The sequence below is a fragment of the Apium graveolens genome, chromosome 7 (assembly GCF_009905375.1).
Source record: "Apium graveolens cultivar Ventura chromosome 7, ASM990537v1, whole genome shotgun sequence".
Taxonomy (NCBI): domain Eukaryota; kingdom Viridiplantae; phylum Streptophyta; class Magnoliopsida; order Apiales; family Apiaceae; genus Apium; species Apium graveolens.
In genome coordinates this window covers 62,447,951-62,474,355 of record NC_133653.1, presented here as the reverse complement: position 1 = coordinate 62,474,355, position 26,405 = coordinate 62,447,951, and the positions used below count along the sequence as shown (strand labels likewise).

The 26,405-nt window shown below is 40.8% G+C and overlaps 2 protein-coding genes and 1 pseudogene across 4 annotated transcripts; 2 read left to right on the top strand and 1 right to left on the bottom strand.

The window, feature by feature from the left end:
* The first annotated feature begins 6,494 nt into the window (after positions 1-6,494).
* Positions 6,495-10,129, top strand: LOC141670555 (chlorophyll a-b binding protein, chloroplastic-like; annotated as a pseudogene).
* A 1,712-nt stretch (positions 10,130-11,841) lies between these two features.
* On the top strand, positions 11,842-14,402 carry LOC141670556 (chlorophyll a-b binding protein, chloroplastic-like). Of its 3 annotated transcripts, none has more exons than XM_074476461.1 (2): positions 11,842-12,488; positions 13,920-14,121. In XM_074476461.1, exons 1-2 carry the CDS (start codon positions 11,948-11,950, stop codon positions 13,928-13,930), a joined length of 552 nt encoding a protein of 183 aa, XP_074332562.1. In that variant the 5' UTR covers positions 11,842-11,947; the 3' UTR covers positions 13,931-14,121. The 3 variants fall into 3 exon arrangements, 2 of the variants coding, with proteins under 2 accessions (XP_074332562.1, XP_074332561.1); XM_074476460.1 differs by lacking the exon at positions 13,920-14,121 and adding an exon at positions 14,151-14,402 and having other exon boundaries at positions 11,843-12,488; XR_012554608.1 differs by lacking the exon at positions 13,920-14,121 and adding an exon at positions 14,151-14,402 and having other exon boundaries at positions 11,844-12,882.
* A 432-nt stretch (positions 14,403-14,834) lies between these two features.
* Positions 14,835-16,917, bottom strand: LOC141673698 (LRR receptor-like serine/threonine-protein kinase FLS2). Its single transcript, XM_074480443.1, has 2 exons — positions 15,657-16,917; positions 14,835-15,220 (listed from the first exon to the last, which is right to left on the bottom strand). Exons 1-2 carry the CDS (start codon positions 16,915-16,917, stop codon positions 14,835-14,837), a joined length of 1,647 nt encoding a protein of 548 aa, XP_074336544.1.
* Between the last annotated feature and the right edge of the window lie 9,488 nt (positions 16,918-26,405).

Here is a 26,405-nt window from a genome sequence, read left to right as displayed (position 1 = left end):
TTTTCATTAGCTTCCCTCCTTTGAAAACCACAAGAACCATGACCTTCGTTGTCATGAGATCCATGACAATTTTTGCATCCGTATTCAATAAATTCCTTACTTCGAAGACCACGATAACCATGATCTTCGTTGTCATGAGATCCATGACAACCATCTCGTCCATCTTCAATAGCTTCCCTACTTCAAAGACCACCAAAACCATGACCTTCGTTGTCACGAAATCCATGACAACCTTCCCGTCCATCTTCAATAGCTTCCTTACTTCGAAGACCATGAGAACTATGACCTTCTTTATCATGAGATCCATGACAACCTTCCCTTCCATCTTCAATAGCTTCCTTCATTTGAAGAACACGAGAACCATGGCCTTTGTTGTTGCGAGATCCATGAAAAACATCATGTTCATCTTCATCAGAGCTGTAGCCATTATCGTGCGAGTTTCCACCATTGTTAGACATCTTTTCCTCCTAAGATTTGATTTGATTCAAGCCCCTCCTTCTAGAGCCAATTTGTTAACGGAGGAATTTGGTTTACAAAGATTTGAGGTTCGCAGCCGGAATTAAGATCTGCAGTGGTCGTCAGTGATCAGAAAATTCACCGAATTGCGTTAATTTGTGCTTTAAAAATGGTTGAGATTGCTAGGGTTTATGTTTTCCTTCTCAGAGCTCTCAAACACCTACCCTTATAATGTGCCTATGTACCTCCTTTTATAGAGGATCAATCCAGGCGTAGTTACCGGGGAACAAAAAACCTAGATGGACTTGGCTTCTCATTTAGTGGCCAAATAGAAGTTATTGAACCAACTTCCTATTATAACTCGAACATTGATTTGCCTTAGGAATGCCCAGCGAGCCCAAGGCTCATTTACGACTTCAGAACATCACGAACACGGAAAGTTGCTGGTCGGTGGATATCGCATCCGCTACCGTTATCTTCGTTGATCTTAACCGCATGTATAACAATAACTTACCGTAAATGCTCAACCGCATACTTTTCCCCCGCTAAGGATAATCCATCAGACTACATGATAAGTTATCCCAACCGTATAAGTTGAAAGTGCGAGATAACCCCAAAGTCTCCCAATGAGGACAACCCGTCGAATGCAGAGACAGGGCTCTCAAAGAACATACTAAGTGTTCAACGATTATGTTTCATTGGCCCGCTAAGCGCATACTTCTTATGTTTCATTCACTTCCCATTTTAGTTATGGGAGCGACCTTCTTATTAATCTTTTATAATTATCCATCTTGCCTTGCGGAGTTCCCCCTGCGGTCTTATAGCACAGGGCATGACCTGGGGGTCCAGGGATATTTTCCTAGAGCCTAGATCATTCATTGCTTCTTGATAACTTTATTCTTTCTCCCTTAGCCTCACATCACCTTTCACAAACTTCTTCATTAATAATTGTTCTTCATCATCATCTTCTCTATGCGACCGTTGTAGCATCCTCATTGTAGCGGCCGTCGTAACATCCTCGTCGTAGGGGTCGTCGCACGCCTCCCTTACTATGATTCTTGCAAGCTTCCGATGTAATCACCATCATAAAACTTCATGTAAACTTCATCAATCGTTTTTGTAATTTCTCAACATTGATAGTCACACAAATGGCACTCATACAGGGCTAGCCCCGTATAGGGCGTGCCCGGGGTTTTGGAGATGTTTTCTCCGTGGTCCGTTCTTCCTTTTCCTTGACAATGAGCCAACCCATTTTCTCGAAGATCCGATAAAATACCCATGTAGGACAAGAGGCCTTTGATTTTAAAAAGAAGCTTGACTAGCATGGACTTATAAGAAAACAAGGCTGAATAACATGATGGGTTGCATGATGATGCCAAAACAGAAAAATATTCCAGTGAGTTGAGATTATAGTGCATTAGCATGTTCAATACTGCATGATCACGCTACCCTATAATAAATATTTAATTTTTATTCAGGATTTTTTATTTATTTTAGGGTTTATTATCTCTATATAAATAATGTTATTATGTAACAGATGAGAATCTTTGATTGAATTAAACCCTAAGAGTTTTTCTCTTATTTTTCTTTTGGAATTCAATAATTCTTACTCGTGGATTCAAGATTTTTCTTGTGCATTCAATGTATTTCAGGATTTCACGTTTGAAAGTCCTTGCGAGGATTAGACGTTTTCTTTTCCTTCACTTTCGTTTTACGTCAAATGGCATTAGAGTAAGGATTTTACCTCGTTCTACGATGGCTAAGAGAGGCACAACGAGAGGTTCTAAAGATGGTAATTGTGAGGCTTCTAATACAAGGGAAATTGAGGAGTTGAGGTAGTCTATGACAAAATTGAAAATGATGTTTCAATAATATACGGAGGCGAGAAGTACTAGAGCCAACAAAAATAGAGTTGAAGGATTTTGTCTCAACACGTTTAGTGGTTCTGGTCATAGCAGCAATCAACATTGTAACGATTACAAGATTCAGATTGATATTTCGTTATTACATGGGAGGTTTGAAATTGAGGATTTATTAGACTGGATTTCAAAGGTTGAGAGTTTTTTTGAGTTTACAGAGATTGATGAATATAGACAAGTGAAACTGGTGGATTCTAAACTAAAAAGTGACATTGCTGTATATGGAAGAAGTTGCAAATGAATAGGAGACGTAAAGGTAAAACACCAATTTAGATTTAGAGGCAGATGAAATGATTGATGTTTGATAGGTTTTTATCAGAGGGTTATGAGTCTAAGATGCATATGGAACTCAAGTAAGATGATGTTACAATTCAACGTTATGAACCCGTTGATGCTCACAATGTGTTTAATATTTGTCTTCAACCAAAACAAAGTAACTTTTCAGATGTAGAAAATATAAAAGAGTTTGGTTGTGAAAAAGTTGAAAATTATTTGGAAAAAGTTGAAGGAGGTGAGATACTGAATTTTGAAAATTTTTTGTATACAAATTTTGGGGAATGTGATATAAGCAAAAAATATAAGATCGGGGATGTTGAAGAACATATCAAAGAAATACTTAATGATGCCTAAAAAGATGAGAATAAAGGTGATAACGAACATCATGATGAAGGTGTGCAAAAATTATTCTTGGATGAATGTAACTTAGCGGATAATTTGCAACATCATAGCTTAACTCAATCATTGTGTAAGGTGAGTTCCCAAATTTTTGAGATTATGATATATTATGATAACATGAATATGATGTACGTGGATCCTAAAATTAAATTTGCTTCACAAAGTTATGTAGTATCGTTTAATATTGGTTGGGATAATCTATTTGTTGACATTAGCACAAGTATAAATTATGTGGTTGACATTGCTAGAGATGAGTCAAAGTTCTTCTTTCTGTTGAAGATTGAGTTTGATATTACTCCCACGAAGCCTTTGGAATCACCATGATAGATTGGATTGTGCCAGCATAGAGAGCGTTGGATGCTCAGATTGGTTATGTTATGGAGGACTACATGATGGAGGGCAAATAGGCTCGTCCACTTTCGGGATTGTGGTAGATTATGAAAATTATGAGAACTTGAATATGATGTACGTGGATCCTATAAAATTAAATTTACTTCACAAAGTTATGTAGCATCGTTTAATGTTAGTTGGGATAATCTATTGGTTAACATTAACACAACTACAAATTATGTGGTTGTCATTGTTAGTTTGAAGTATAAGGATGCTACTGTTTCTGATAATTTTGATGTGGGTGCATATCAGTTATTGTTGAGTAGACCGTATCAGTTCGATCTAAACTTATGTCACAAAGGTAGGGAGGAAATATTTGGTTTCATAAATAAAGATAGGAAGTATGATTTATATCCGTTGAAAGATAAGAATGTCTTAAATCGAACATATGAATGTGCGATGTCTCTAACACATGAGTTTTTTAATTTCGATTCTAAATTTGTGTTTGTGATGGTTAATCATAGTTGGTTTGGGTTGATTCTTGTGATACTATCATGCCTTTAGGGTTAATTTAGAGGGGAATGTTAAGTATAAGATACCAATAGAAAAATTGCATATAAAGATACCACCATGGAGCGATAAGCAAGAGAGTTATGATGTTATAATTTTATATGAGAACTTGGGTTCGAGTTATTTAGAAGTGGAGGAGACTGATGTAGGACAAGAGGCCCTTGATTTTAAAGAGAAACCTGACTAGCATGAACTTGCAATGAAGCAAGTGAGAACAACAACATGATCATGCTAAAGGGCTGCATGATCATACCAAACATGAAATTGTTCAAGAGAGCGAGGGAGAAATAGCACGATCCTCGAGCTGCATGATAATGCTAAAATAGGAAAATGTTCCAGTGGGTTGAGATTGTAGTGCATGAGCATGCTCAATACTGCATGATCACGGTAACTTATAATAAATATTTATTTTTAATTAGGATTTTATTTTATTTATTTTAGGGTATATTATCCGTATATAAACAATGTTATTATATAACTGATGAGAATCTTTGATTGAATTAAACCCTAAGAGGGTGTTTGAAAACTTACATTTCATTTCAAATGGTGGATTACAAATGACATAATTTGAGTTGTTATTTTAAATTCTCATGTTTATACTAATAATTTGAATGTTTTGGATTTCAAATGGAATTCAAATAAAATTCAAATCTAAATTCCCAAACATATTATTTGATCAAATCCAGAATTTTAAATAAAATCCAGGGTACCAAACGAGGCATAAGAGTTTTTCTCTTATTTTTTTTGTAGATTTAAGAATTCTTACTAGTGGATTCGAGATTTTCCTCGTGTATTCAAGGTATTTCAGAATTTTTCGTTTGAGAGTTCGTGCAAGTTTTAGCGTTGCTTGCTTTTCCTTGACTTCCATTCTGTTTCATATCTTTGTGGAGAAAATATTAAGTGACACAAATGGTTTACCTCGACAATAGCGTGATTCTTTGATTTACCTTGGTTACAGTTATACGAGGACGTAGTATCAAAAAATCTATTTTCAAGAGACATTTGAACTTAAAGCGAAGTCGCTAAAACAATGAAAATGTTCGCTATGTTTTGTTTCATCAAACAAATAATTGTGCCAGGAAAAGGGGCTATTAGGAAACAATGCCTAGCCTGACAACTTTTTCCTGCACAGTGAAAATGCTCACCTTGTATGTACATTCTTTGGCAATTGGCTTGGAGTCTCTGGACAGGGCATGCTAGTCTGACTTAAATTTGTAAATTATAAATGTTATATTGCATAACTGACTTTGGCAATTTGGTGTTGGCTATAATTGTTGGCAATCGGTTCGGAGAGACTCATTTCCAAGCAAGTGTCTATATTTTTTATTCTTTTAAAGTGCCACCTAGACATTTTACATAAGGGATCTCCTGCCTTGGAAACCGTCTTTATGAATGAGGGGAAGGCTACGTTCGTCTTATCCTCCCCAAATCCTGCGAAAGCAGGATATAGAGTGTATGTTTGGTTTGGTTCTCCTGCCTTAGAGATGCTTTAACTCGGAAGTTTTTTTCCGTGATTTTATTATTTTGAGTTTTTTTTGTAAAAATACAATTTGCTCGAATATATAAATTATCGTTGATCATTAATTAGGGTTGAACCTACCAGTAGGATAAAGGTAACTGGTGACTGCTGAAAATTAAAAGAGTTAATTGCACTTTGGAACCCCACGTTTCATTTAAAATGAAAATAGTATACCTACTTTATAAAACACAGTTCGTAACCTTTGACTTTCAATATTAACTTCAACATGAATCCCTTCCGGTTATAAAACTGAAATTGAGATGTTAATATTAATATCAAATCAATAAAAATATTTATTATAATGCATATTTTACATGAAAAAAATTTATACCCCCTTCGTCCCACTAAATTCTTTACATTGGTGACGGAAGATCGACACGCATTTTAAAACTTCCGTAAAATATGGTTCCCTAAATAATTTTAAATATTTTTTCTTTTACATAAAAATATAATGTTTAAATTTTTATATAGAAAAATATAATTCTAAAAATAAATTATAGAATTATATTTTATAGTAGTCTTAATGTGTGCCAAGTATGAGGAAAAAATAAGTAAAAAATCAGGGAGTAACTATTTTCCATTAGTAATGCTCTAAATTAATCATAATGCTAAATATTTAAAATATATTTATCAAGTAAAATATATGTTTTTATATATAATTATAAAGTTTCTAAATATATTTATATTTTAAAAATTTAATATTATACGAAGTAAAATTTAAAATAATTGATATTAATATTATTTTTATAATTTGAAATTCTAACTTTTAGTTTAATTTTAAATAAAATAAAATTATTATTTAAATATTTTGCTAAATTTCAATTTTACCCTTTAAAATATAAATATTTTTAATAAAATGATTAAAATGATGCATATTGTATTTGATGTCGAAAGTTATAGATAGCAAACTGTATTTTTGAAAGTAAATATATAATTTTGTTATTGAATAAAAGAGAAAGATAGGTATTACAAAATACAATTAACTTAAATTAAAAAACCCAAGATCATGTATTGGGGGCCATTAGAATTCAAGAAAATGACATCGTCACCGCAAAACCCTCATGCCCATTTTTTCTCCTCAATCAAACAAGTTGAAAAAAGATTAAAACTTGAAAACAATACTTCACCATCACCATCAATTAATCTCACTTCACAAACCTGTCCTCAATCACTAAGCTCCCCTATTTATATTCATCTTAATCAACCCGACTCAAATTCTTCAACTTTTCAAGAAAGTGAACCCCCGCAAGAATTCTTGACCAAATCTTTTGATTTCCCAGAAACCCAAAAAGACCCATTTCAAGAATCATTTTTTAAAGAAAACCCAGAAAGATTTAATCTTTTTGAGAGTGGTGGGCTTGATGATATTGAAAATTTGATAAGGCTTTTGGGTTTTGAAAATGATGATCAAGAAAGTGTTGGGTTGGATTTAAATAGTGTTTGTGATAATGGGTTTTTTGGGAATGTTGTTCAAGTGAATTGGCCAAAATGTAAGAAAGAGGTAGAGAGATTGGAGGGATGGATTAAGTGTTTTATGGATCGCGGGGCGAAAAATGAGCCATTTGTGTTGGCACATTTGCTTTTGGCTAAAGCTGCTTTGGTTTCTGATGGGGTTGAAGGGTTTGAGTTTCCTTCTACTGTAGATGAGTTTTTGCAGAAAGATCCGCCACGGAATTAGGTTAGTTTTGTTTTTCTTGCTTGTTTTGAAATTTGTGGTGCATGCCGAATTAATTTCATTGTTATTTTGTTTGTTTTATGAGTAGTGATTTATTTTTGAAGGAGAAAAGTTGTTTTTGGTCATATGTCTTTAGCTAATGTTATTTGTTTTTAGATGTTCCGCAAATGTTCAGTTTCTATTTAATGGTTATTCTTGCGTTCTTCATTGTTTTATAGAAGTATTATTCAATCAGTAAGGACCATGTCTAATCAGTGAGGACCACATATAAATGTAGTAATAAAGTCTTACAACCATAATATCGAATTAATGAAACCTTACACAGCCGTTAAATCCCCTTGACCTTTAACTGAAGGCCGTTAGTTTTTGACACATTTTCTGCCACGTTACTGCCATGTCAGCTACACTTATTAAATCATTAACCCAATTCAACCCACCTGCCCCGATACTACCCATCAAACTAAAGCCCTGATTAAACGTAATCAAACCATCATTATTCTATTATACCATAAACAATTCTCATACATATTCAGATCCTTGCAATCTCACAAGCAATTAAAATGGTGATGAAAACTTAAAACATCAACCTAAACACCCATTTTGTGGCTTTGAAAAATATCCTTATTGTCACTATTACCACATTTGACTCAAATTACTCCAAACAGGCCAAAATTCAGCTTCAACCCCCTAATCGCACTTCACAATTTCATTACGCACACTTGGGTGATTAAAGTTGCTAAAAGAAGAGCTTGAAGACCTCATTTTTTTACAAGAAAGGAAGGAGGGGGAATGAAAGCCCTAGTTTACAATGGGGTAGATATAAGGGTGGGTTTGTCAACGGGTTGAAATTGGCGGGTTCGACACTAGGAAATCCTTCCTCCATGTCACTAGCCATGTCAAATTTCCGTAATTAATAAATCTAATGACGGAACGCCAAATGAGATTGAAATTACTCAATTATTTGACTGTATACTTTTTGACTCTGTAGGGTACTTGAAAGTTAATATCAAATACAATGATGAATTACATCATTTACCAGATTACAAAGCAAATTAAATTATGAAATAAAACTTTTTAGCATAATATTTTACTCAACAGTAGTTTGCTTCATCATCAATTCTTATCATGTAAATTTTCTTCATGTGTTCTATATTTCATTAATAAAATCTAATTATTTATAAATGGAAAGTACTTTTTATAAATTTATACATATAACATAACTAACTATATTCAAGTTGAAGTTGTAGTTAATTAGATAAGTACATTTTAAATATATCTAAACGGAACAAATAAATTGAAATGAACTAGTTTATATCAATTGGTTTTCTTCATGCTAAAACTAATAAATAAAAATAATTATTGGTATTTTAGCCTTTGGACAAATATTTATAACATAAATGTTTACATATAAATTTGATTTTTACACATGTATTAATATAACTGCATTCAATTCAAAATTTCAGTCAAATAGATAAGTTGAGTTTAATTTATTTAAACGGAAAATTGGGTGGATACCGAATTAGTTCCAAATTGAGAAGTTAATGTATTAAATAAGTAATTAGTTACAAATTTGGTATTTTAACTTTAAATAAAAAAGATCAATTGAAAAAGTTGAAATTTGTTTTTGAATGTTGTATTTTAGCCTCCATGAAACTATAATTCTGGATCCGACCTGCTGATATATCAGGTATATGTCAAAGCAATTATCACCAGGTTTATAAACCTTTTGATAACAGATTTACATATTAACATTATCCCCTGACTTCTAGTTTAGAAAATCTTATCCTACCTGATAATTTGTTTATAAATAGTTTGGCACATTGTCCACCTAATAAATCAAGGCTGGCAAGTGGTATAGAATGCCTGTAGGATTCTTCAATTTCGATTCTTCAATTTCATCAACCAATGAAGAGCAAGATCAAGATACCTGAAGCTGAGGACCGTTATTAACAGAGTCCTACATATATATATTAAGTTGCAACTTAATACTCAAAACAGCAAGTTTACTGGGCTATTTCACTACCTTTTGTTGCTTGCCACAATTTTTGTGTTGAATATACTAAATGGCTGCTGCATCAATGGCTCTCTCTTCCCCAGCATTCGCCGGAAAGGCTTTCCAAGTAGCTCCATCTTCATCTGATCTCTTTGGAAATGGAAGAGTTTCCATGAGGAAAACAGTGAAAGCACCAGTCTCTAACAGCCCCTGGTATGGCGCCAAGTATTTGGGCCCGTTCTCTGGTGAAGCTTCATCCTACCTCACTGGTGAATTTCCAGGCGATTATGGTTGTGACACTGCTGGACTTTCTGCTGATCCTGAGACCTTTTCCAAGAATCGCGAGCTTGAAGTGATCCACAGTAGATGGGCCAGGCTTGGAGCTCTTGGCTGCGTTTTCCCTGAGCTTTTGGCTCGTAATGGTGTCATGTTTGGCGAAGCTGTGTGGTTCAAAGCTGGTTCGTAGATCTTCAGTGAGGGTGGACTCGACTACTTGGGCAACCCAAGCTTGGTCCACGCCCAAAGCATCTTGGCTATCTGGGCTACCCAAGTTATTCTGATGGGTTCCGTTGAGGGATACCGTGTTGCAGGTGGAACACTCGGTGAGGTCGTAGACCCACTTTACCCTGGTGGTAGCTTCGACCCATTAGGTCTTGCTGAGGATCCAGAGGCATTTGCTGAGCTTAAGGTAAAGGAACTCAAGAATGGAAGACTAGCCATGTTCTCCATGTTTGGTTTCTTTGTACAGGCAATTGTGACAGGAAAGGGCCCATTGGAGAACCTAGCTGACCATCTAGCAGATCCAGTAAACAACAATGCCTGGGCTTTTGCCACTAACTTTGTACCTGGAAAGTGAGACAACAAATTTGTAGTTTTCTTTGAATTCCTCGTGTGAACTTTCTGTTTGAGCAGTGGATGAGTGGATGTCATGTCATGTAAATGTAGATTTGAATGATGTCAAGGCGGAATGAGTTTTAAACTAGTGTGCCTTATTTATTTTGGACTTTTTTAGATTGTGTTCTTTTACTTTTTCGTACAAGTGGCTACCTAGGCTTTAGCTTGTAGTTGCCGCAGAAAACAAAATTTGCAGTGTCTCCCGTTTTCAGGCTGTTAGTTTCAGCTGTAAAATGCAGGCCTGGAAATTTGAATCTATTTCCACCTTGAATTAGTAATAAAATTCAGATTACCTGCTTAATAAGGCTGCAGTTATGTTTCCAATAAGTAGATACCAAATATATAGTTGCTTACATTCTGTAGCTTGGGTAGTAATTATACCAGTGATTGCATAAAAGAAGTAATGTCCCTAAGATTGGAGATAATAATTGTCAGAATTAGCATTAGTAGTGTTAAGGAATGTCCAAGTGTGCCACTGGTTGCAAAAGTTGCACCAACTCTGCTTAAAGACAAGAAGCATTCAAATTCTGGCTAAGATTATTGTTTTGTAGTGACTTTCTCCTCAAATACAATCCTTGGAACTGATCTGTCTTTCTTCCATCATACACATAACCACGTATTCTTTTCGTAAACAGGTTCAGAGGGATGGTGGAAGACACAACAGTTTAGAGTCAATGCTAGCAGACATATTTCATAGCTTTCATATGCCTTACTACTAATAATAGCTATATCACCAAATGCAAACCCCAAAATACGTTCAATAGTCATTGGTACATATTCCCGAAACCAGTGATCCCCTCAAGAACTCCTCTTCCACTCTTTAATGTCCCAACCCGCATGCCACGAAGATCCTAACAATCAAGCCACCAACAGATATATAAAACATTAATCAAGGTGAAACCAGCAGACAATAACTCAATGTAGCAGATTCTGCATCTATGTGATGCAGGGTCTTAGACTTTTAGGTTGAGTCTGTAGAATGTGATGATGGGCTTTATACTGTTGGTAAAATGTGGGGGGTCTGTGCATTTAGATTTCACAAGGTAAATGCTAACAAATTAAAAAAAAAACAGTAAAACTAGCTAACAAACAATTGTAATGTGAAGGAATGCTAATCATTCTGTTATGTTTGAAAAGATAAATCATAAGCTTAAAACGGTAGTTATATACTTGAAGAGCCTTGAGCATCTGTAAACTCTATCAGCCATAGGTTAAGAACAAGCACAAGGTAGTTTAATAATTGTGAGAACCTTACGTTGAATGAATAGAAATTAAAACAATGCACCAAGATGCTAAATGATTACCTCCAACTACAAACTATAACTATAGGGAAATTCAAACAATCCGTACTCTGTGAGCTACGCATTAGTGATCCATACAGTTAGTTAAAGATCATAAGCATAACATCAAATTCTACTATTTTTCCTGTTTCACAAAGAGAACAGAACACAGCAAGTACCTGTACCTGAGATATCTAGTCAATATTTGTAAGTTCATATTAAAATGCCAGATACAATATCGGGCATACTAGATTATCTAATAAATTAGTAAATGCGAATGAATCTGATAGGATTTTAAGTACAATCTTTATCGACAAATAGATATCATGTGGCTATGCTTTAGTGAAAATCTCATCTTAGCTAATAATTCTGTTATATTTTTGGCATATATTGCACCTAATAATTCCAAGGCTGGTTTGTGGTATAGAAAATGTCTGTTGGATTTTAAATCACCGTCAACCAATGAAGAGAAAGATTAAGATACCCAAAGATAATGACCCTATAAACTGAACTCATATAAATATGCAGGATGCGAACTATGAAACTCAAACCAATTTCCTCCTTTTATATATATATTCCCACAGCTCTGAGCTCCTTTCTGTCACTTGCAGTAGTTTTTCTTAAAGAAAATACTAAATGGCTGCTGCATCAATGGCTCTCTCTTCCCCAGCTTTTGCAGGAAAGACTGTGCAAGTAGCTCCATCATCTTCTGAGCTCTTTGGAAATGGCAGAGTTTCCATGAGGAAGGCGGTGAAAGCACCAGCCTCCAACAGTCCCTGGTATGGCCCTGACAGAGTCAAGTACTTGGGCCCGTTCTCCGGTGAAGCTCCATCTTACCTTACTGGTGAATTTCCAGGAGATTACGGCTGGGACACTGCTGGACTTTCTGCTGATCCTGAGACGTTTTCCAAGAACCGTGAGCTTGAAGTGATCCACAGTAGATGGGCCATGCTTGGAGCTCTTGGCTGTGTCTTTCCAGAGCTCTTGGCTCGTAATGGTGTGAAGTTTGGCGAAGCTGTGTGGTTCAAAGCTGGTTCGCAGATCTTCAGTGAGGGTGGACTTGACTACTTGGGCAACCCAAGCTTGGTCCATGCACAAAGTATCTTGGTCATCTGGGCTACCCAAGTTATTCTGATGGGTGCTGTTGAGGGATACCGTGTTGCGGGTGGACCCTTAGGTGAAATCGTAGACCAACTTTGTTAAATATATGATTTTATTGGGGCCTTCCTCTAATACCTTAAGGTTTTAGATGAGCTGGTTACTCAGCATGGTATCAGAGCTTAGGCTGGCGGGAGAACTAAGGTTCGATTCCCAGCCACCCCCAATATTCTCACAATTTAATGTGGACACTAAAGGCAATTAATACTCCAAAGATGGGTGCCGGTGTTCCACTCTTTGACCCATAAATGGGCTTTCGAGTGAGGGGGAGTGTTAAATATATGATCCTATTGGGGCCTTCCTCTAACACCTTAAGGTTTTAGATGAGCTGGTTACTCAACACGCTTTACCTTGGTGGAAGTTTCGACCCATTAGGTCTTGCTGAGGATCCAGAGGCATTTGCTGAGCTTAAGGTGAAGGAACTCAAGAATGGGAGTGTAATATCCCGTAATTTTTTTAGAATTCGATTAATAAAAGAATAATAGAATAAAAAGGATTAAAATTAGATAAGGACTAGGATTTAAAATTGGGTTAGAATATTGGGCCTAAAATTTGGATCAGATTCTAATATGGATAACTTGTAGGTTAAGATATAGGGTTTTGTCTCGTTATAAATACACCCTATTCGTCTTCCCCGCCTTAATTAATAAAATTCGTAGGGCTCTTCTCAGCAAAAATCAGTAGTCTTGTTGTAAAATTCACAGAAAATTCATCGTAAGTCAGAATTTAGTGATCCTGGACTTTTCAGAAAGGTCTTTTCGTTATCTTCAGCTTTCGTGTTTCGTGTTTTCCAAGAAAATATCATTTAGAGGGTCAAAAAGAGTAAATTCAGATCTGGTCAGGCTTTGAGGTAAGTACTTTTTGACTTGCTTTTATATTCGGAAAAGTTTTGATACTCTGATTTTCGAATTTCGTATAAGATATAAGAATTCTGTTTCGAACTGTATAAGAAATAAGATACGAGAATCTTTTGAAACCCAGTCTCTACGTTTTCGAACCCGTTCGTAATTTACGCTATAGTTCCGGAACTAGCCTTAGATACCCTTATTAGGCGCACAAGTGTGCAACTTTAGATACCTGTTAAGGGCGCGTAATTATTGAACTTTAGATGCCGACCACTGGCAAAGTGTGGTATATGAGAATAAGAATAAGAATTAGATGCCGGCTACTGGCAAAGTGTGGCCGTAGATCAAGACTGTGGTGTTTATAAGAATTATCGTTTCATTCTGTTTTATTCTGTTCTGATCTGTTATAAAATATGCTCTGTTCTGTTTTAAATTCTGAATTTTAAAATATAAAACTTTGGGTTGGATTTATTTTAGAAAATATTTTACAAAATTATTATTGTTTTGAGGGAAATCGTTTTATTAAAACACCCATTGTTTTCCGGTTAAATAGTTAGTTAATTTGTACTTGCTGGGCTTTGTAGCTCACTCCTTTTATATTTCAGGTTTCGTATAAGATTCGAGTTGGAAATTATTGGAGTTCGAGGACTTAGGATTGGAGTATATTAAATTTTGGGTTTCTGTTAACTGCGCTTTTGTAATAGACACCTTTGTAATAGATTTTCGTATTAGTAAATTGTATTTTATTTTAGTTTTGATTTAGAATTAATAGTCCGGAAGTACGGGTCGTTACAGGGAGACTGGCCATGTTCTCAATGTTTGGTTTCTTTGTACAGGCAATTGTTACCGGAAAGGGTCCGTTGGAGAACCTAGCTGACCACCTGGCTGATCCAGTAAACAACAATGCCTGGGCTTTTGCCACCAACTTCGTACCTGGAAAGTGAGATACAGTATATATTTTAAAATCTTTGTAATTTGTATCAGTTAACTTTATATATTAGCAGTGCATATTATTGTAATCTGAATTTGTACGATGTAATGAACATGTGTGAATTTTTTGGTATTAATATTTGCTCATACTTTAACAACTCGTTACAATTATTACTTCTTGTTTCCTTTGGGGAATTTGCAAGGCTAGCTCAGCTTCTGGCGACATATGTTTATAGATTCTCCATTCACCATGCAAAAGTATTTGGTGGTCAATTCGCTATCAAATGTCGCGTTATTGACCTTCTTTTCAGGCAAATCTGTTTAAATGTAAAGCAGAAACGATACTTAGGTACTATGAAATTCTATACAAATGTTGGGAACTAGTTTCACGTAATTTATATTATTTATTTGTCAAGTTTGTTCTCTAAATTTATGTTCTTCTTGTGAAAGAGATAGACTTTGCTGAATACGATGCATTAAGAACAATTTTATTCAAATTCAAAGAAATAACTGCTAGACACTTGAAAGATGCAGACCATGAAAAAGATCAGTTTTAGAGCTAATTAGGATTCAAGATGCTGTCTGTATAGTTATAGAGGCAGCATTGCTGGTTTGTCCTTTCTTTGATCTACCATCTTCTGTGATGCCAATTTTCTTATCTTTGTAAGTGAAGACAGCACCTCATCCATGTCAGGACGACCCTCTGGCTCTTGGCAGGTGCATACTAAGGCTAATTTTAAGATTTTTTCTAGTTGCTCTTGCTCGGAGATATCTGGAACTAACTGAGGGTCAACTGCTTCAAGTAATCTTTCAATTCCATCTGCAAAAGCATTTTGAACTAGTCGAGGCAAGGTGATTGGCTGTCCATTCTCTTGACAAAGTCCAGTTGGACGTTTTCTTGTGAGGAACTCCATCACTATCACGCCAAAGCTAAACACATCTACTTTTGTTGTGACTTTCCTCATAAATGCATATTCTCATACAAACAAATGTAAAGCGTTTCAATTAGAACAGACTCACAGTAGATAATAGGTAATGGTGACAAGCTGATAGAGGAAGAAAAAGTAACGATATTTCTTATATCTGTCTGTGATGGAAGGTGACTACTTGTGCGTGGATGTGATCTGGTACTTTAAAGTGTTTCTAACTTTTTTACTCTTTTTTCTTGAATCTCTGATGTAGTAACGTATCTTTGATGATTTAATGTATATCTTTTGCCAGCGTACTTTAAAAATTAATTTTGATTCTAATACGTTCAGTTCCTCAGGTCAATATATATATATATATATATAAGATATTTCAATTGGAACTGCCTCCTCTAGAATATGGACGTGTAGTACCTAGATATGTATTATGTGGAAACTTAAAATTTTGAAGATGAACAACATAATCAGGACAGAGATGAGAGGTACCTGGTGCCAAGTAACCTATGGTTCCTTCAAAGCCTGATACTGAGGAAGAGCTGCTACTGTTTAAATCAATATCCAAAATTCTGGCTGTCCCAAAGTCACTCACATGGACATCCCACTCTCCATCAAAAAGAACGTTAGAAGGCTTCAGATCACAGTGGACTATGGGAAAATAATAACCTGAATGCAAGTAAGCCAGACCCCTTGCTATTGAGACTAAAACATCAATCCTCTCAGACAGGGTCCATCGTGCTTGATCCACCCCTGAATCATGTATAATTGTCTCCAAGCTTCCATTTTCCATGAATTCTAACACTATTGCCTTCAGCCTTGAACTCTCCCATGCATAACCAATTAGCTTCACCAGATTTCTGTGTTTTAGTTTCCCAAGTGTCTTGAGTTCTCTGTTGAAGCTCTTTTCAGTTGTCGCAGCAAACTGATGCACCTTCAAATTCTTTACAGCTATAAGCTGTCCATTTGGCAGTGTACCCTTGTATACAGTGCTCATACTACTTGATCCCAAAATGTTACCCTCATTAAACTGATTTGTAGCATCTTCCAGTTCTTTTGGATAAAACCTCTTTAAGATTGATTTTGAAGTGTAATTTGGTGCCGCAACTTCCAGCTCTTTTGTTTGGTCTTTTCTCGTGCATCTACGAAACAGTAGAATTGCTAATAGTAAGAGCATGATTACACCAAAAGATCCTACTGAAGCAAGAATTATCACAGTCTTTCTGGAAAGACCGCCTTTTGATTTCTTCTGGTTAGTGCATGTGTTGTAAAATTTGCCCCCACAAAGGGATGGATTTCCTTGCAAACTGGTTAAACTTATGTTTTTGAAAGGACCAGTCTCTGGAACACGTCCTTCAAGTTGATTGAAAGAAAGGTTGAGATTTTTCAAGGTAGATATGCTGGAAAAATTGTCAGGTATGGTACCTGTGAACTTATTCTGAGAAAGATCAAGTGAGCTAAGATTCCTTAAACTTGCCAAGCTTTTGGGCAGTGGTCCATCTAACTGGTTGCTTGAAAGATTCAGGTCTGTAAGCACAGTGAGCTGAGTAAAAGTGTCTGTTGGAATTTGACCAGATAGTTTATTCTTTGACAGATCTAGTGTGAACAAATTTCTGCAGCCTTTGAGCATATTAATACTTCCTGAGAGATTTGTGTTTGATATGTCGATGGCTTGTACCTCTTGTAGCATTCCGATCTCAGGTGGAATTGTTCCAAAAAATGTATTGTAAGAAAGGTTGAGATATATTGACATTGTTTTCATGCTAGAAATAACTTTTCCTGGAATAGATCCTGTGAGATAGTTATGTGATAGATCCAAGATCATCATCCTTGTTATAGGGAGAATTTCGTATAACAATGTTGTGGAGGTTAATGGGCGGAACAAAGATCAAGGACAGTGTTTGAGGGCGGAGGAAGGTTATTTGGTGGTGGCTGAGCTTGTATGTGGACTCCTTAAGAAAGAATAGGGTTTGTTATTCTCTATCAAGTGTCGACTCATGTCCCATACAAGTGCCTACGTACCCTATTTATAGGGATCAAGCCTCACGTAGTTCTTGGGGAACAAGTCACGTAGGCTAGGGTTAGGACTCTTCAGCCCGTGCAGCCCAAGCCCACGATAAAGTCAGGCCTTCAGCCAATTAGTCACGTAAATCTCGATCGGCTCCACACGCTTCCTACAATCTCGCGGCATCTCCGCAATCCTTCCCGTGATTGTAGGAACAACCCGTGTCGACCCCGAAATCTACGAGCAACTCAGTCATCTATGAGTCACTTTCCATGTTGCACACAAAGTCTTTCGATGCGGCCCGACCTGGTCACCTCGGCCCGCACCGCCTTCAAATAATAAATATAATGTTACCTCTGTTTCTATAAGATGTGGGCTCATGAGCTCAGCCCGCGTGTGGGCAGCTAAGCCCACCTCGCATGAAGGCACCTGAGCCCACCTCGCGTGGGCACAACCGAGCTCAGCTCGCATATGAGAGCCCAAATGACAAATGTGAGCTCACCTTACATGTGTGAGCCCAGCTCGCATGTCCTCATTTGAGCCCAGCTCGCATGTCATGAGCCCAGCTCGCATGTTACGAGCCCAAGTCATATAAATCCATGGTTCTAGCCCACACACAAGAGTCCAGCTATTTGGTGCACCCACAGGGACCTGTTTAGGGCCCATGGCCGAAAGCGGGCATAACAACTACCCCCCAAAATTCCTGGTCGCATCTTGAGGCTAGGTATTTTCTAATCTTTTTATGGCCTCGCAAGTGTGAGCCCACCAGGCCGCACCAAGCCGCCTCGCGTGTCTCGCCTCGCATGCCTTTCATCTTTGCATTCATTTTGACAGCCGTTGGACAGCTGGCGTGGGGATTCGTGTCATCTTATGAGATGACGACACGTGTCGCCTCCTCCTTTCTCTCTCCTATCTCCTATAAATATGTGAGATTTCAATTCATTTCTCACATTTCCAAGAACACTTCCTGAATTGCTACTCAATTTGCTCAAGGATCTATCACGGCGAAGATTATCATTTCAACAAGAACCGTCTACCGGCGGCGATATTCTCCGGGACCAGATTCATCAGGATCTTCATACACCTCTCCCACAGGTACTCTTCGATTGGAGCCCGTTTTTTATTCATGCTTTATTCACGCACACCATGCGAGCACACACCACCTGTTCGATGCGAGTTCACACACAACCACAACGCGCGATGCGAGTCCTTTTGCTCGTTCAGATACTTAGGTGCGATCCCGTGTGAGATGTGAGGACACTTAGGTGCGATCCCATACTTGTTTTTTTTTTGTTTTCTTTTTAGGGCCACACACTAATTTTCACCATCTTTTACAGATGTCGAGTGCGTCTTCAGCCCGCTCCTATGGATCATCTCGCTCTTCCTCGAGCCCGGCTCGCACCTCTGCTAGCCCGGCTTGCTCTTCAGCTACTCCATCTCCATTAAACCAATACCCTCCTGAGCAGCGAGGCTCCAAGGACTTCCAACGCGAGCTGACCTCTCTTTCTGGTCGTCTTAGCCAACCTATCTCTCCCGGCTCAGCTATCACCCCTCAAGGGGCTTTGAACATTGCCAGAGTTGAGAACTCGATGCGAGCAGCTGGATCCGGCTCGCTTGATATTCACCTCGACCCGAACCCTGAGAATTTTACCAGGGAGAAGAATATATATAATTGGAGAAATAGGCCCGTGGACCTCTCTCATATTCCAGCCTCCCTTGGGGTAGAAGAGCTGCTAAACCGCGAGCCTGCTCCCTTGGATAAAGACCGAGCCGAGGAGATTTTAAGAGAAATGGCTGAAGAGAGGGCAGCCCGTCTGAGGCAAGCAGCAGCTAACCACCTCGACCCCATTCACCTTGACTCAGAATCAACTGACAGCGACCTGGGGAGTGCATACGATGACATCAGGAAGAAAGGAAAAGAGCCTGTAGCTGCTGAATATCCCATCCTGGGACTCGAGGGTGAAGAGGACGGCTCGCATTGGTCCTATGACTCTCCTCAGAGCGATGAGGTGGCAGATGTTACAAGTCAGTACAAGATTTGTAACTATAATTATGCCCCCGCGGCCTCTCCTGAGCCTTATGTGCCTCCTGCCCAGCCCGAGCTCGAGGGTGAGATTGTTTTCAAAAGGCAGATCATTCCTGATGGGGAGGAGAGCTCAACTGCAAACGAGGAGGTTAAGGTGCTCGCTTGCCGCGACCTGCCTACCTCGCTGACTCAAAAACATCTGGCCGAGCACATTGAGCAGTTTCAGCTCGAGGGCCATATTGTCTTGCCCCTACCTCATATGAGATGCTATAGATTCAATCACTCGGAGAATGGAGGCAGGGTGCCTCGCATGGTCTTGTCCACCTTCCTATTAAGGCTGGGAATCTCCTCTCCTCTTCATCCCTTCATCAAAGATGTTTGCGAGTACTTCCAGCTCGCACCCCTTCAGATCAATCCAAACGGATACCGGGCCGCCCTCGCATTATACATCATGTACCACAAATGCGGGTACCCTTCTCTAACCGCGAGGCAGCTGGGTTACTTCCTCCATTTGAAGCATTCTCCTAACGACTTTGGGTATTTCTACTTCTCTGTCTGGCCGTGCTTCAACAAGAAGAACCTCATCCACAACGGGCCGAGCAACTCAGGGAAGTGGAAAAGCCCTTACTTCTATATCCACGAGGTGCCTCGAGTCCAGACTCATTTTTATTATAATCCATGTAAGTTTTCTCCTGCCCGCTCTCGTCTCTTCTACCATAGCTCTTTCCTTTTAACAAGAATTTCTTTTATCTCCAGCCACCCCGCCTCGCACTGTCCTTGTGGGACAGGAAAAGATAAACGCGGACAGTCTTCTAAACCTTCCTAAGGCGGACCGGGACATCCGAAAACTCATAACGACCTTCAATCTGGTCGCATGTGGGTTTTTGAAGGAAGGAGTGAGGCTGACTCCTCAGAAGAAATCTAGGAAGAGATCCAGAAAGGGTAAGAATATCGGGCCCGCACGTCCGGGCCTGGCTGCTCGCATGCGCGAGCTCGTGTGCTCGTGTGCTCGTGTGCTCACTTTTCCTGCATGCATCTTGTTTCACATCGCACTTTAATTCTCCGTATTTTTCACCTGCTCGCATTACTTCTTTCCTTTGCATCTTGCTGTGACTAATCTATTGCTTTGTTATTTTTCTTTTTCAGAAATGGCCATCTCCCCTATCCCCTTCATGGAAGAGGCTGAGCAGGCTGCGGCCTCGGGCCCAGTTCATCCCGCAGCTGCGAGCACAAGGGCTCGATCTCAGGCCAATCCTCCGGCCCGCATGACTACTCTCTCCGAGCATCTCAAGGATTCAGGGCCCTCTCCTCGACTAAAGAGGCATAGAGGTAAAGAAGGAAAAACTGGCGAGCCTGAGCCAAAGAAAGCTTCTCCCTCTGATGCTCCTCTTCCCTCTTCTTCTTCTTCCAATATGGTTGCGACCATATTCGGCCGGCTCGCCCAAGGTCACATCAGCGAGCAGGATTTAAAGGATTGGTCTTCTTCTGCTCTCGAGGTTAACCAGGATGCACTCTCCCGAGCCGCGGCCGAAGTATACTATCGTCAGTTATCTAAGGCTCGAGAGATGCGAGCCCTCAGCCAGACCAACATAAAGCTCGAGGCTAAAGTCAAGTCTCTTCAGAGTAAGGTCGCTGAGCACGGGCAAGAGAAAGTTACGCTGGTGAACAACTATAATCAGAAGATAGTTAACCTGAACGCTGCTCACGACAAGGCCCTAAGGGAGCAGAAGGAGGCTCATGACCTGGCTGCTGAGGCATGTAAGAAGGAGAAGGATGCCCTCGAGGAGAGGGTGCTCGAGCTGGAGGGATCAGTCTCTGCCCTGACCGAGGGCCGTGAGGCCGCCCTCGCTGATGCTAGGAACCTGGGGGCCAGGAATTTCATGAAAGTCTTTATGAAGAAGGTTCCTGACTTCGATTGGGCGGCTCTGGGTGCGAGCACAGCGAGGCATGCTGACAAGTTGAAGCTGGAGATGGAGAGGGATGCCCAAATTGCTGAGGAGGCTCGGCTCGCGGCCGAGAAGGCCCAGGTCGCTGGTGAAAATCGTGAGGGAACAGAGGCTGATAACCCTTAATGTAATTTTGATTAGAACTAGACTTTTGACTGGGTAAGCGGGCACCCCTTTCGCCTCGCGCTTGTATTTGAAATATTCTGCCTCGGGGCATAACTTATTTAACTTTTGTTTGTATAAAATGTCTAAGTTTTTTGTTCCCGCGTATGTCTTTACGGTGCTAGCTGTTTTTTTTTTACCATGCTTCTACTGACCAAAAAGTAATCATAACTCTGGCCGCTTATGGCAAGCGTTACCCCTTCACTGCGAGCCCAATTTATTCAGCTCGTGTCATTTGTTCAATCAAACAACCATTGAAAGAGAATGCCAAGTGGAACAAGCCCGTATCGACTCGCAGGTGTTGTAGGTGTGCTCGCACTAGGAGCTCGCATGTGTCTTCTCCTCGCATCATGCGACTTCGAGTATGTTTGATGGAGGGCTGGGCCCCCTGGGTCGTATTTATGGTTTTGAGGGCCAGGGTATGAGCTCGCATCGCGGGCCTATATCTCTATCCACATCTTTTATCTACTATGTGTTCGTATTTGTTTAAGCGGGCCGTGGCCCGGCTCGTTTCATGTTCTTGGCATCAAGCGGGTCGGGGCCCAGCTTGATTTAACATGTTAATAAAACAACTATTCTGTCCTCGCATGGGTTCCCAAGGATGGAGTCCCCTGCTGGGTATTTAATCTATTAACAGAAGTTAAAATATCAAGTGCACAAATAGAGATCAATCGTTTATTCATAGATAATGGGAAGTGAAAGGAATACATGCTTGTGGTCTCAGGGAGGCACCTATATGGCACTACCCCCCGAGACTTAGGAATATTTGAAGATAATACTAAGTCTGAAAAGAATAATATTACTGATAATACTTGCGAAGGTGTTCCGCGTTCCAGGCTCTTGGGATCAACTTGTCTTGCATATCATTGAGGTGGTAGGTTCCCTCCCAGAGCACCGATTTTATCTTGTAAGGGCCTTCTCAATTTGCTCCCAAGACTCCGTGACTTACCACCTTGGTATTTGGCATGACCCGGCGCAGAACTAAATCTCCCACCTTGAAAGTTCGGGCTCGAACCTTACTGTTGTAATGCCTAGCTGTCCTCTGCTGATATGCCGCAATCCTGATCTGAGCCTCTTCTCGAGTTTCTTCGATCATATCCAAATAGAGCCGATGATTGACCTCGTTTGCCTCTGAGTCATAGTTGTCCCTTCGAAAAGATCCTGCTCCCACTTCAACGGGCACCATAGCTTCACACCCATACACCAGAGAGAAATGGGTCTCTCCAGTTGTGGTTCGGGGTGTAGTGTTGTAAGACCATAGGACCTGGGCGAGTTCTTCTGGCCATGCTCCTTTCTTCTCTTCAAGCTTTGCCTTTAAGGTATGCTTAATGATTTTATTAACAGCCTCTGTCTGCCCGTTACTCTGGGGGTGGCAGACTGCGCTAAAGCTCTTCTGAATCCCCAGCTGCTCACAAAACTCTCGCATCTCCTTGCTATCAAATTGTTTCCCATTGTCAGATATCAGCTTGTAAGGGATGCCATAGCGACATACAATAGCCCTGTATACAAACTCCCTGAGCTTTCTTGCTGTGATAGTGGCTAGGGGCTCGGCCTCTGCCCACTTAGTGAAATAGTCTACCGCAACTACCGCATACTTGACGCCTCCCCTGGCCTTTGGGAGTTCCCCAATCAGATCAATTCCCCACATGGAGAAGGGCCAGGGGCTCATGAGGGATGTGAGAGAGGCCACGGGGTTGTTGTAATAATTGGCATATCGCTGACACTTATCACAAGCTCGGGAGAATTCAAAGGCGTCTTTTTTCAGCGTTGGCCAGTAGTAGCCTTGACGGAGGATTTTCTGAGCTAGAGAGCTACCCCCCGAGTGATTGCCACAAATACCCTCGTGTACTTCCCTTAGGATGTAGTTGCATTCCTCCCCATGTATGCATTTGAGAAGAGGAACACTGAACCCTCTTCTGTATAGAATCTCGTCGTATATCACATAGCGGGCTGCTTTGTATTTTATTCTCCTTGCCTCGTTCTTTTCATCTGGAAGTGAACCTTCTCTTATGTATGCTAGAATAGATGTCATCCACGTGGGGCCGAGCTCATTATTGAGACTGCCCACCTCGTGCTCGGGCACACTAGGTTGCCTCTGTATATCAAGGGGCACGGTCCCTAGCAAAGTGCTCTCGCGGCGTGAGCCGAGCTTAGCTAGCTCGTCCGCGCCTTCATTCTGCCCATGCGGGATTAGTTCCAGCCTCACCTCATTGAATCTTGCGATTATCCTCTGTGCGCACTTCAGGTAAAGCTCTGTTCTCGGCCCCTTAGCTTGATACCCCCCATTTATCTGATAGACCACAATCATGGAGTCCCTAAACACATTCAAATTCTCGACCTTCATTTCCAAAGCTAGCTTGAGACCGTTGATCAGGGCCTCATACTCAGCATCATTGTTGGTTGCATGAAAGGCCAGATGGGTCGCATGTCTGATTTTGTGAGCCTCTGGGCTGATTAGCTCGATTCCAGCTCCTGCTCCATCACCGTTAGAGGCACCATCCACATATAGGCTCCACCATGGGGCACTATTTTGTCTCTCCAGTCCAACTTCTTCTGTGCTAGGTATAACAACAAGGGCTCCCGGCTCCACTTCTTGATGTGGGGGAAATTCTAGCACAAAATCGGCCAGGGCTTGGCCTTTGATCGCAGTCCTTGGCTTATAATCCACCTCGAATTGGCCGAGCTCAACCGTCCACTTCAACATTCGACCAGAAGATTCTGGTCTATGCATCACTTGTTTGAGGGGGTAGGAGGTTCGCACTTCTATCTTATGTGCCTGAAAATAGGGCCTGAGTTTTCGGGAGGCCAGAATCAGAGCATACGCTAGCTTTTCGAGGCTTGTGTATCGAGTCTCGGCATCGGCTAGCCTTTTACTCACATAATATACCGGGAGCTGGACACCATCCTCCTCTCGGACTAATACTGCACTTATTGCAAAGTCGGAGACGGCCAAGTATAGGATCAAAGTTTCTCTTGCTTTTGGGTTGGACAACATGGGAGGGCTACTGAGATGCTTCTTTATGTTCTGAAAGGCTTCCTCACATTCTTCGGTCCACTTAAAGTTCCTCCCCACTCCTTTGATTGCTTTGAAGAACTCTTGGCATTTATCGGAGGATTTTAAGACGAAGCGGTTTAAGGCAGCCACTCGTCCCGTTAAGCTTTGAACATCCTTCACCCGTCGAGGGGATCTCATCTCGAGTAGGGCTTGTATCTTGGCTGGGTTGGCCTCAATGCCTCTATGGTTGACAATAAATCCCAAAAACTTTCCCGATTCAACCCCAAACACGCATTTCTGGGGGTTGAGTTTCATTCTGTACTCCCTTAGGATCTGGAACATTTCTGCCAGGTGGCGGACATGATCCCTCGCTTCTTTCGATTTCACCAGCATGTCGTCTACATAGGCCTCCATAGTCTTCCCCAATTGATGTTTGAACATCTTATTCACCAGCCTCTGATAGGTTGCCCCCGCATTAAGGAGCCCGAAGGGCATCCCGATGTAACAGTAAAGGCCCCGATCAGTAATAAAGGAGGTGTGCTCCTGATCTGGCCCATACATGGGGATTTGGTTATATCCCGAATAAGCATCCATAAAACTAAGCAGCGCGTGCCCAGCCGTGGAATCAACCAGCTGGTCGATTCGGGGTAGAGGAAAGCTGTCCTTCGGGCAAGCTTTGTTCAGGTCGGTGAAGTCTACGCATGTCCTCCACTTGCCATTGGGCTTCTTGACAAGCACAGGGTTGGCCAGCCACACGGGGTAGAAGGCTTCTCTCACAAGTCCTTCCTCCATTAATCTATCCACTTCTTCTCTGAGGGCCTCTGCCCTCTCTCCACTAATCGGCCGTCTCTTTTGCCTAACCCCCTTCTTTTTCGGGTCCTATCATATCGGAGTGTGACCATGCAAAGACATCCAAATTCTCCCTTAGGAAGCGGGCTAGATCCTCTCTCAAGTCAGGACTTAGGTTAGAGCCTATTCTGAGTACCTTGGAGGGATCATTTGGGTCTACCAAGATCGGGATTGTGTCCTCTGCGGCCCCGGCCCTCTCGACCATTGAGGGCATTCTCGGGTCTAGATCTGCTCGAGCCTCGCTAGTTTTTTTCATTTCCGTGATTGCCAAACCTTCCGCATCCTTGAGCTCGGTTTGGTGAGCTTTGGTCGGGTTTATCAAGCGTTCAGAGGTCGCAGTTACAGTTCGAGTGATTCCGTCGGGTGGGTCCATAGTGATTGTTGTTTCTTTGTGTGCCCACTTCCCTCTCCTAAGTGTTGCAGTGATTTGTTCTGGGCTCTCTTCTTCATCACTTGCTTCCTCTACAATCCCCTCTTGTATCAACATGATGGGCTGAGATGCTTCCATTAGTAAGGCCCCTGGGCGTGGTTCCACATGAATTCCCATGTGCTCGAAGTAGTTCTCGGGCAACTCCTCAATTGAAATCAAATTACAAGTCTCGTGGCCCTCAGGACGTATTCTTTTCCTGCCCTCTGCCTCTTCCATGGGGATGTCGCACTCATCTGCTTCAGCTATCTCCCTTGAGGCATTTCTTGACTCGGCCGCTTTGAGTGCCTGGTTGTAGCAGACCCTGGATTCGTATTGACAGCTCTTCAAGATGCCTACCCCCGTGGGGGTTGGGAATTTTATCGTCATGTGATGGATCGAGGTCACCATCCTCATTGCCCTCATAAGGGGTCTGCCCACTATAACATTGTAGGCACAAGGCTGGTCTACGACTGTAAACATAGCGATCTGGGTGGCCACATGAGGCTCCTCTCCTATGGTCACCGGGAGCCGAATTGTCCCTTTCACTCCGATCGAGTCTCCCGTGAACCCGTACAGGTGCCCACCTGTTGAGGTTAATTCTCTATCCAATAATCCCAGTTTTTTGTAGGCATCATAAGTCAAAACATCAGCCGAGCTCCCGGTGTCCACCATTGCTCGGTGAACATTCACCGTCCCAATCTTCATTTTTATGACTAGGGCATCGGTATGAGGGTAATGCACCCATTTTGCATCATTCTCTTTAAACACGATATCATCGACCTCCCTTTCAAAGAGCTCCGGGGGCCTTTGGCTTAGATGATTGACGTTGGTGAGCGGCTTGTCCTTTGC

Coding starts and splice junctions, on each gene's coding strand:
- LOC141670556 (XM_074476460.1), top strand. CDS start 11,948: ATGGCTGCTGCATCAATGGCTCTCTCTTCCCCAGCTTTTGCAGGAAAG. Junction 12,489..14,150: donor TGTTGCGGGTGGACCCTTAG/GTGAAATCGTAG, acceptor TTCTTTGTACAG/GCAATTGTTACCGGAAAGGG.
- LOC141673698 (XM_074480443.1), bottom strand. CDS start 16,917: ATGTCAATATATCTCAACCTTTCTTACAATACATTTTTTGGAACAATT. Junction 15,221..15,656: donor CATAGGTTACTTGGCACCAG/GTACCTCTCATC, acceptor TGTTTGTATGAG/AATATGCATTTATGAGGAAA.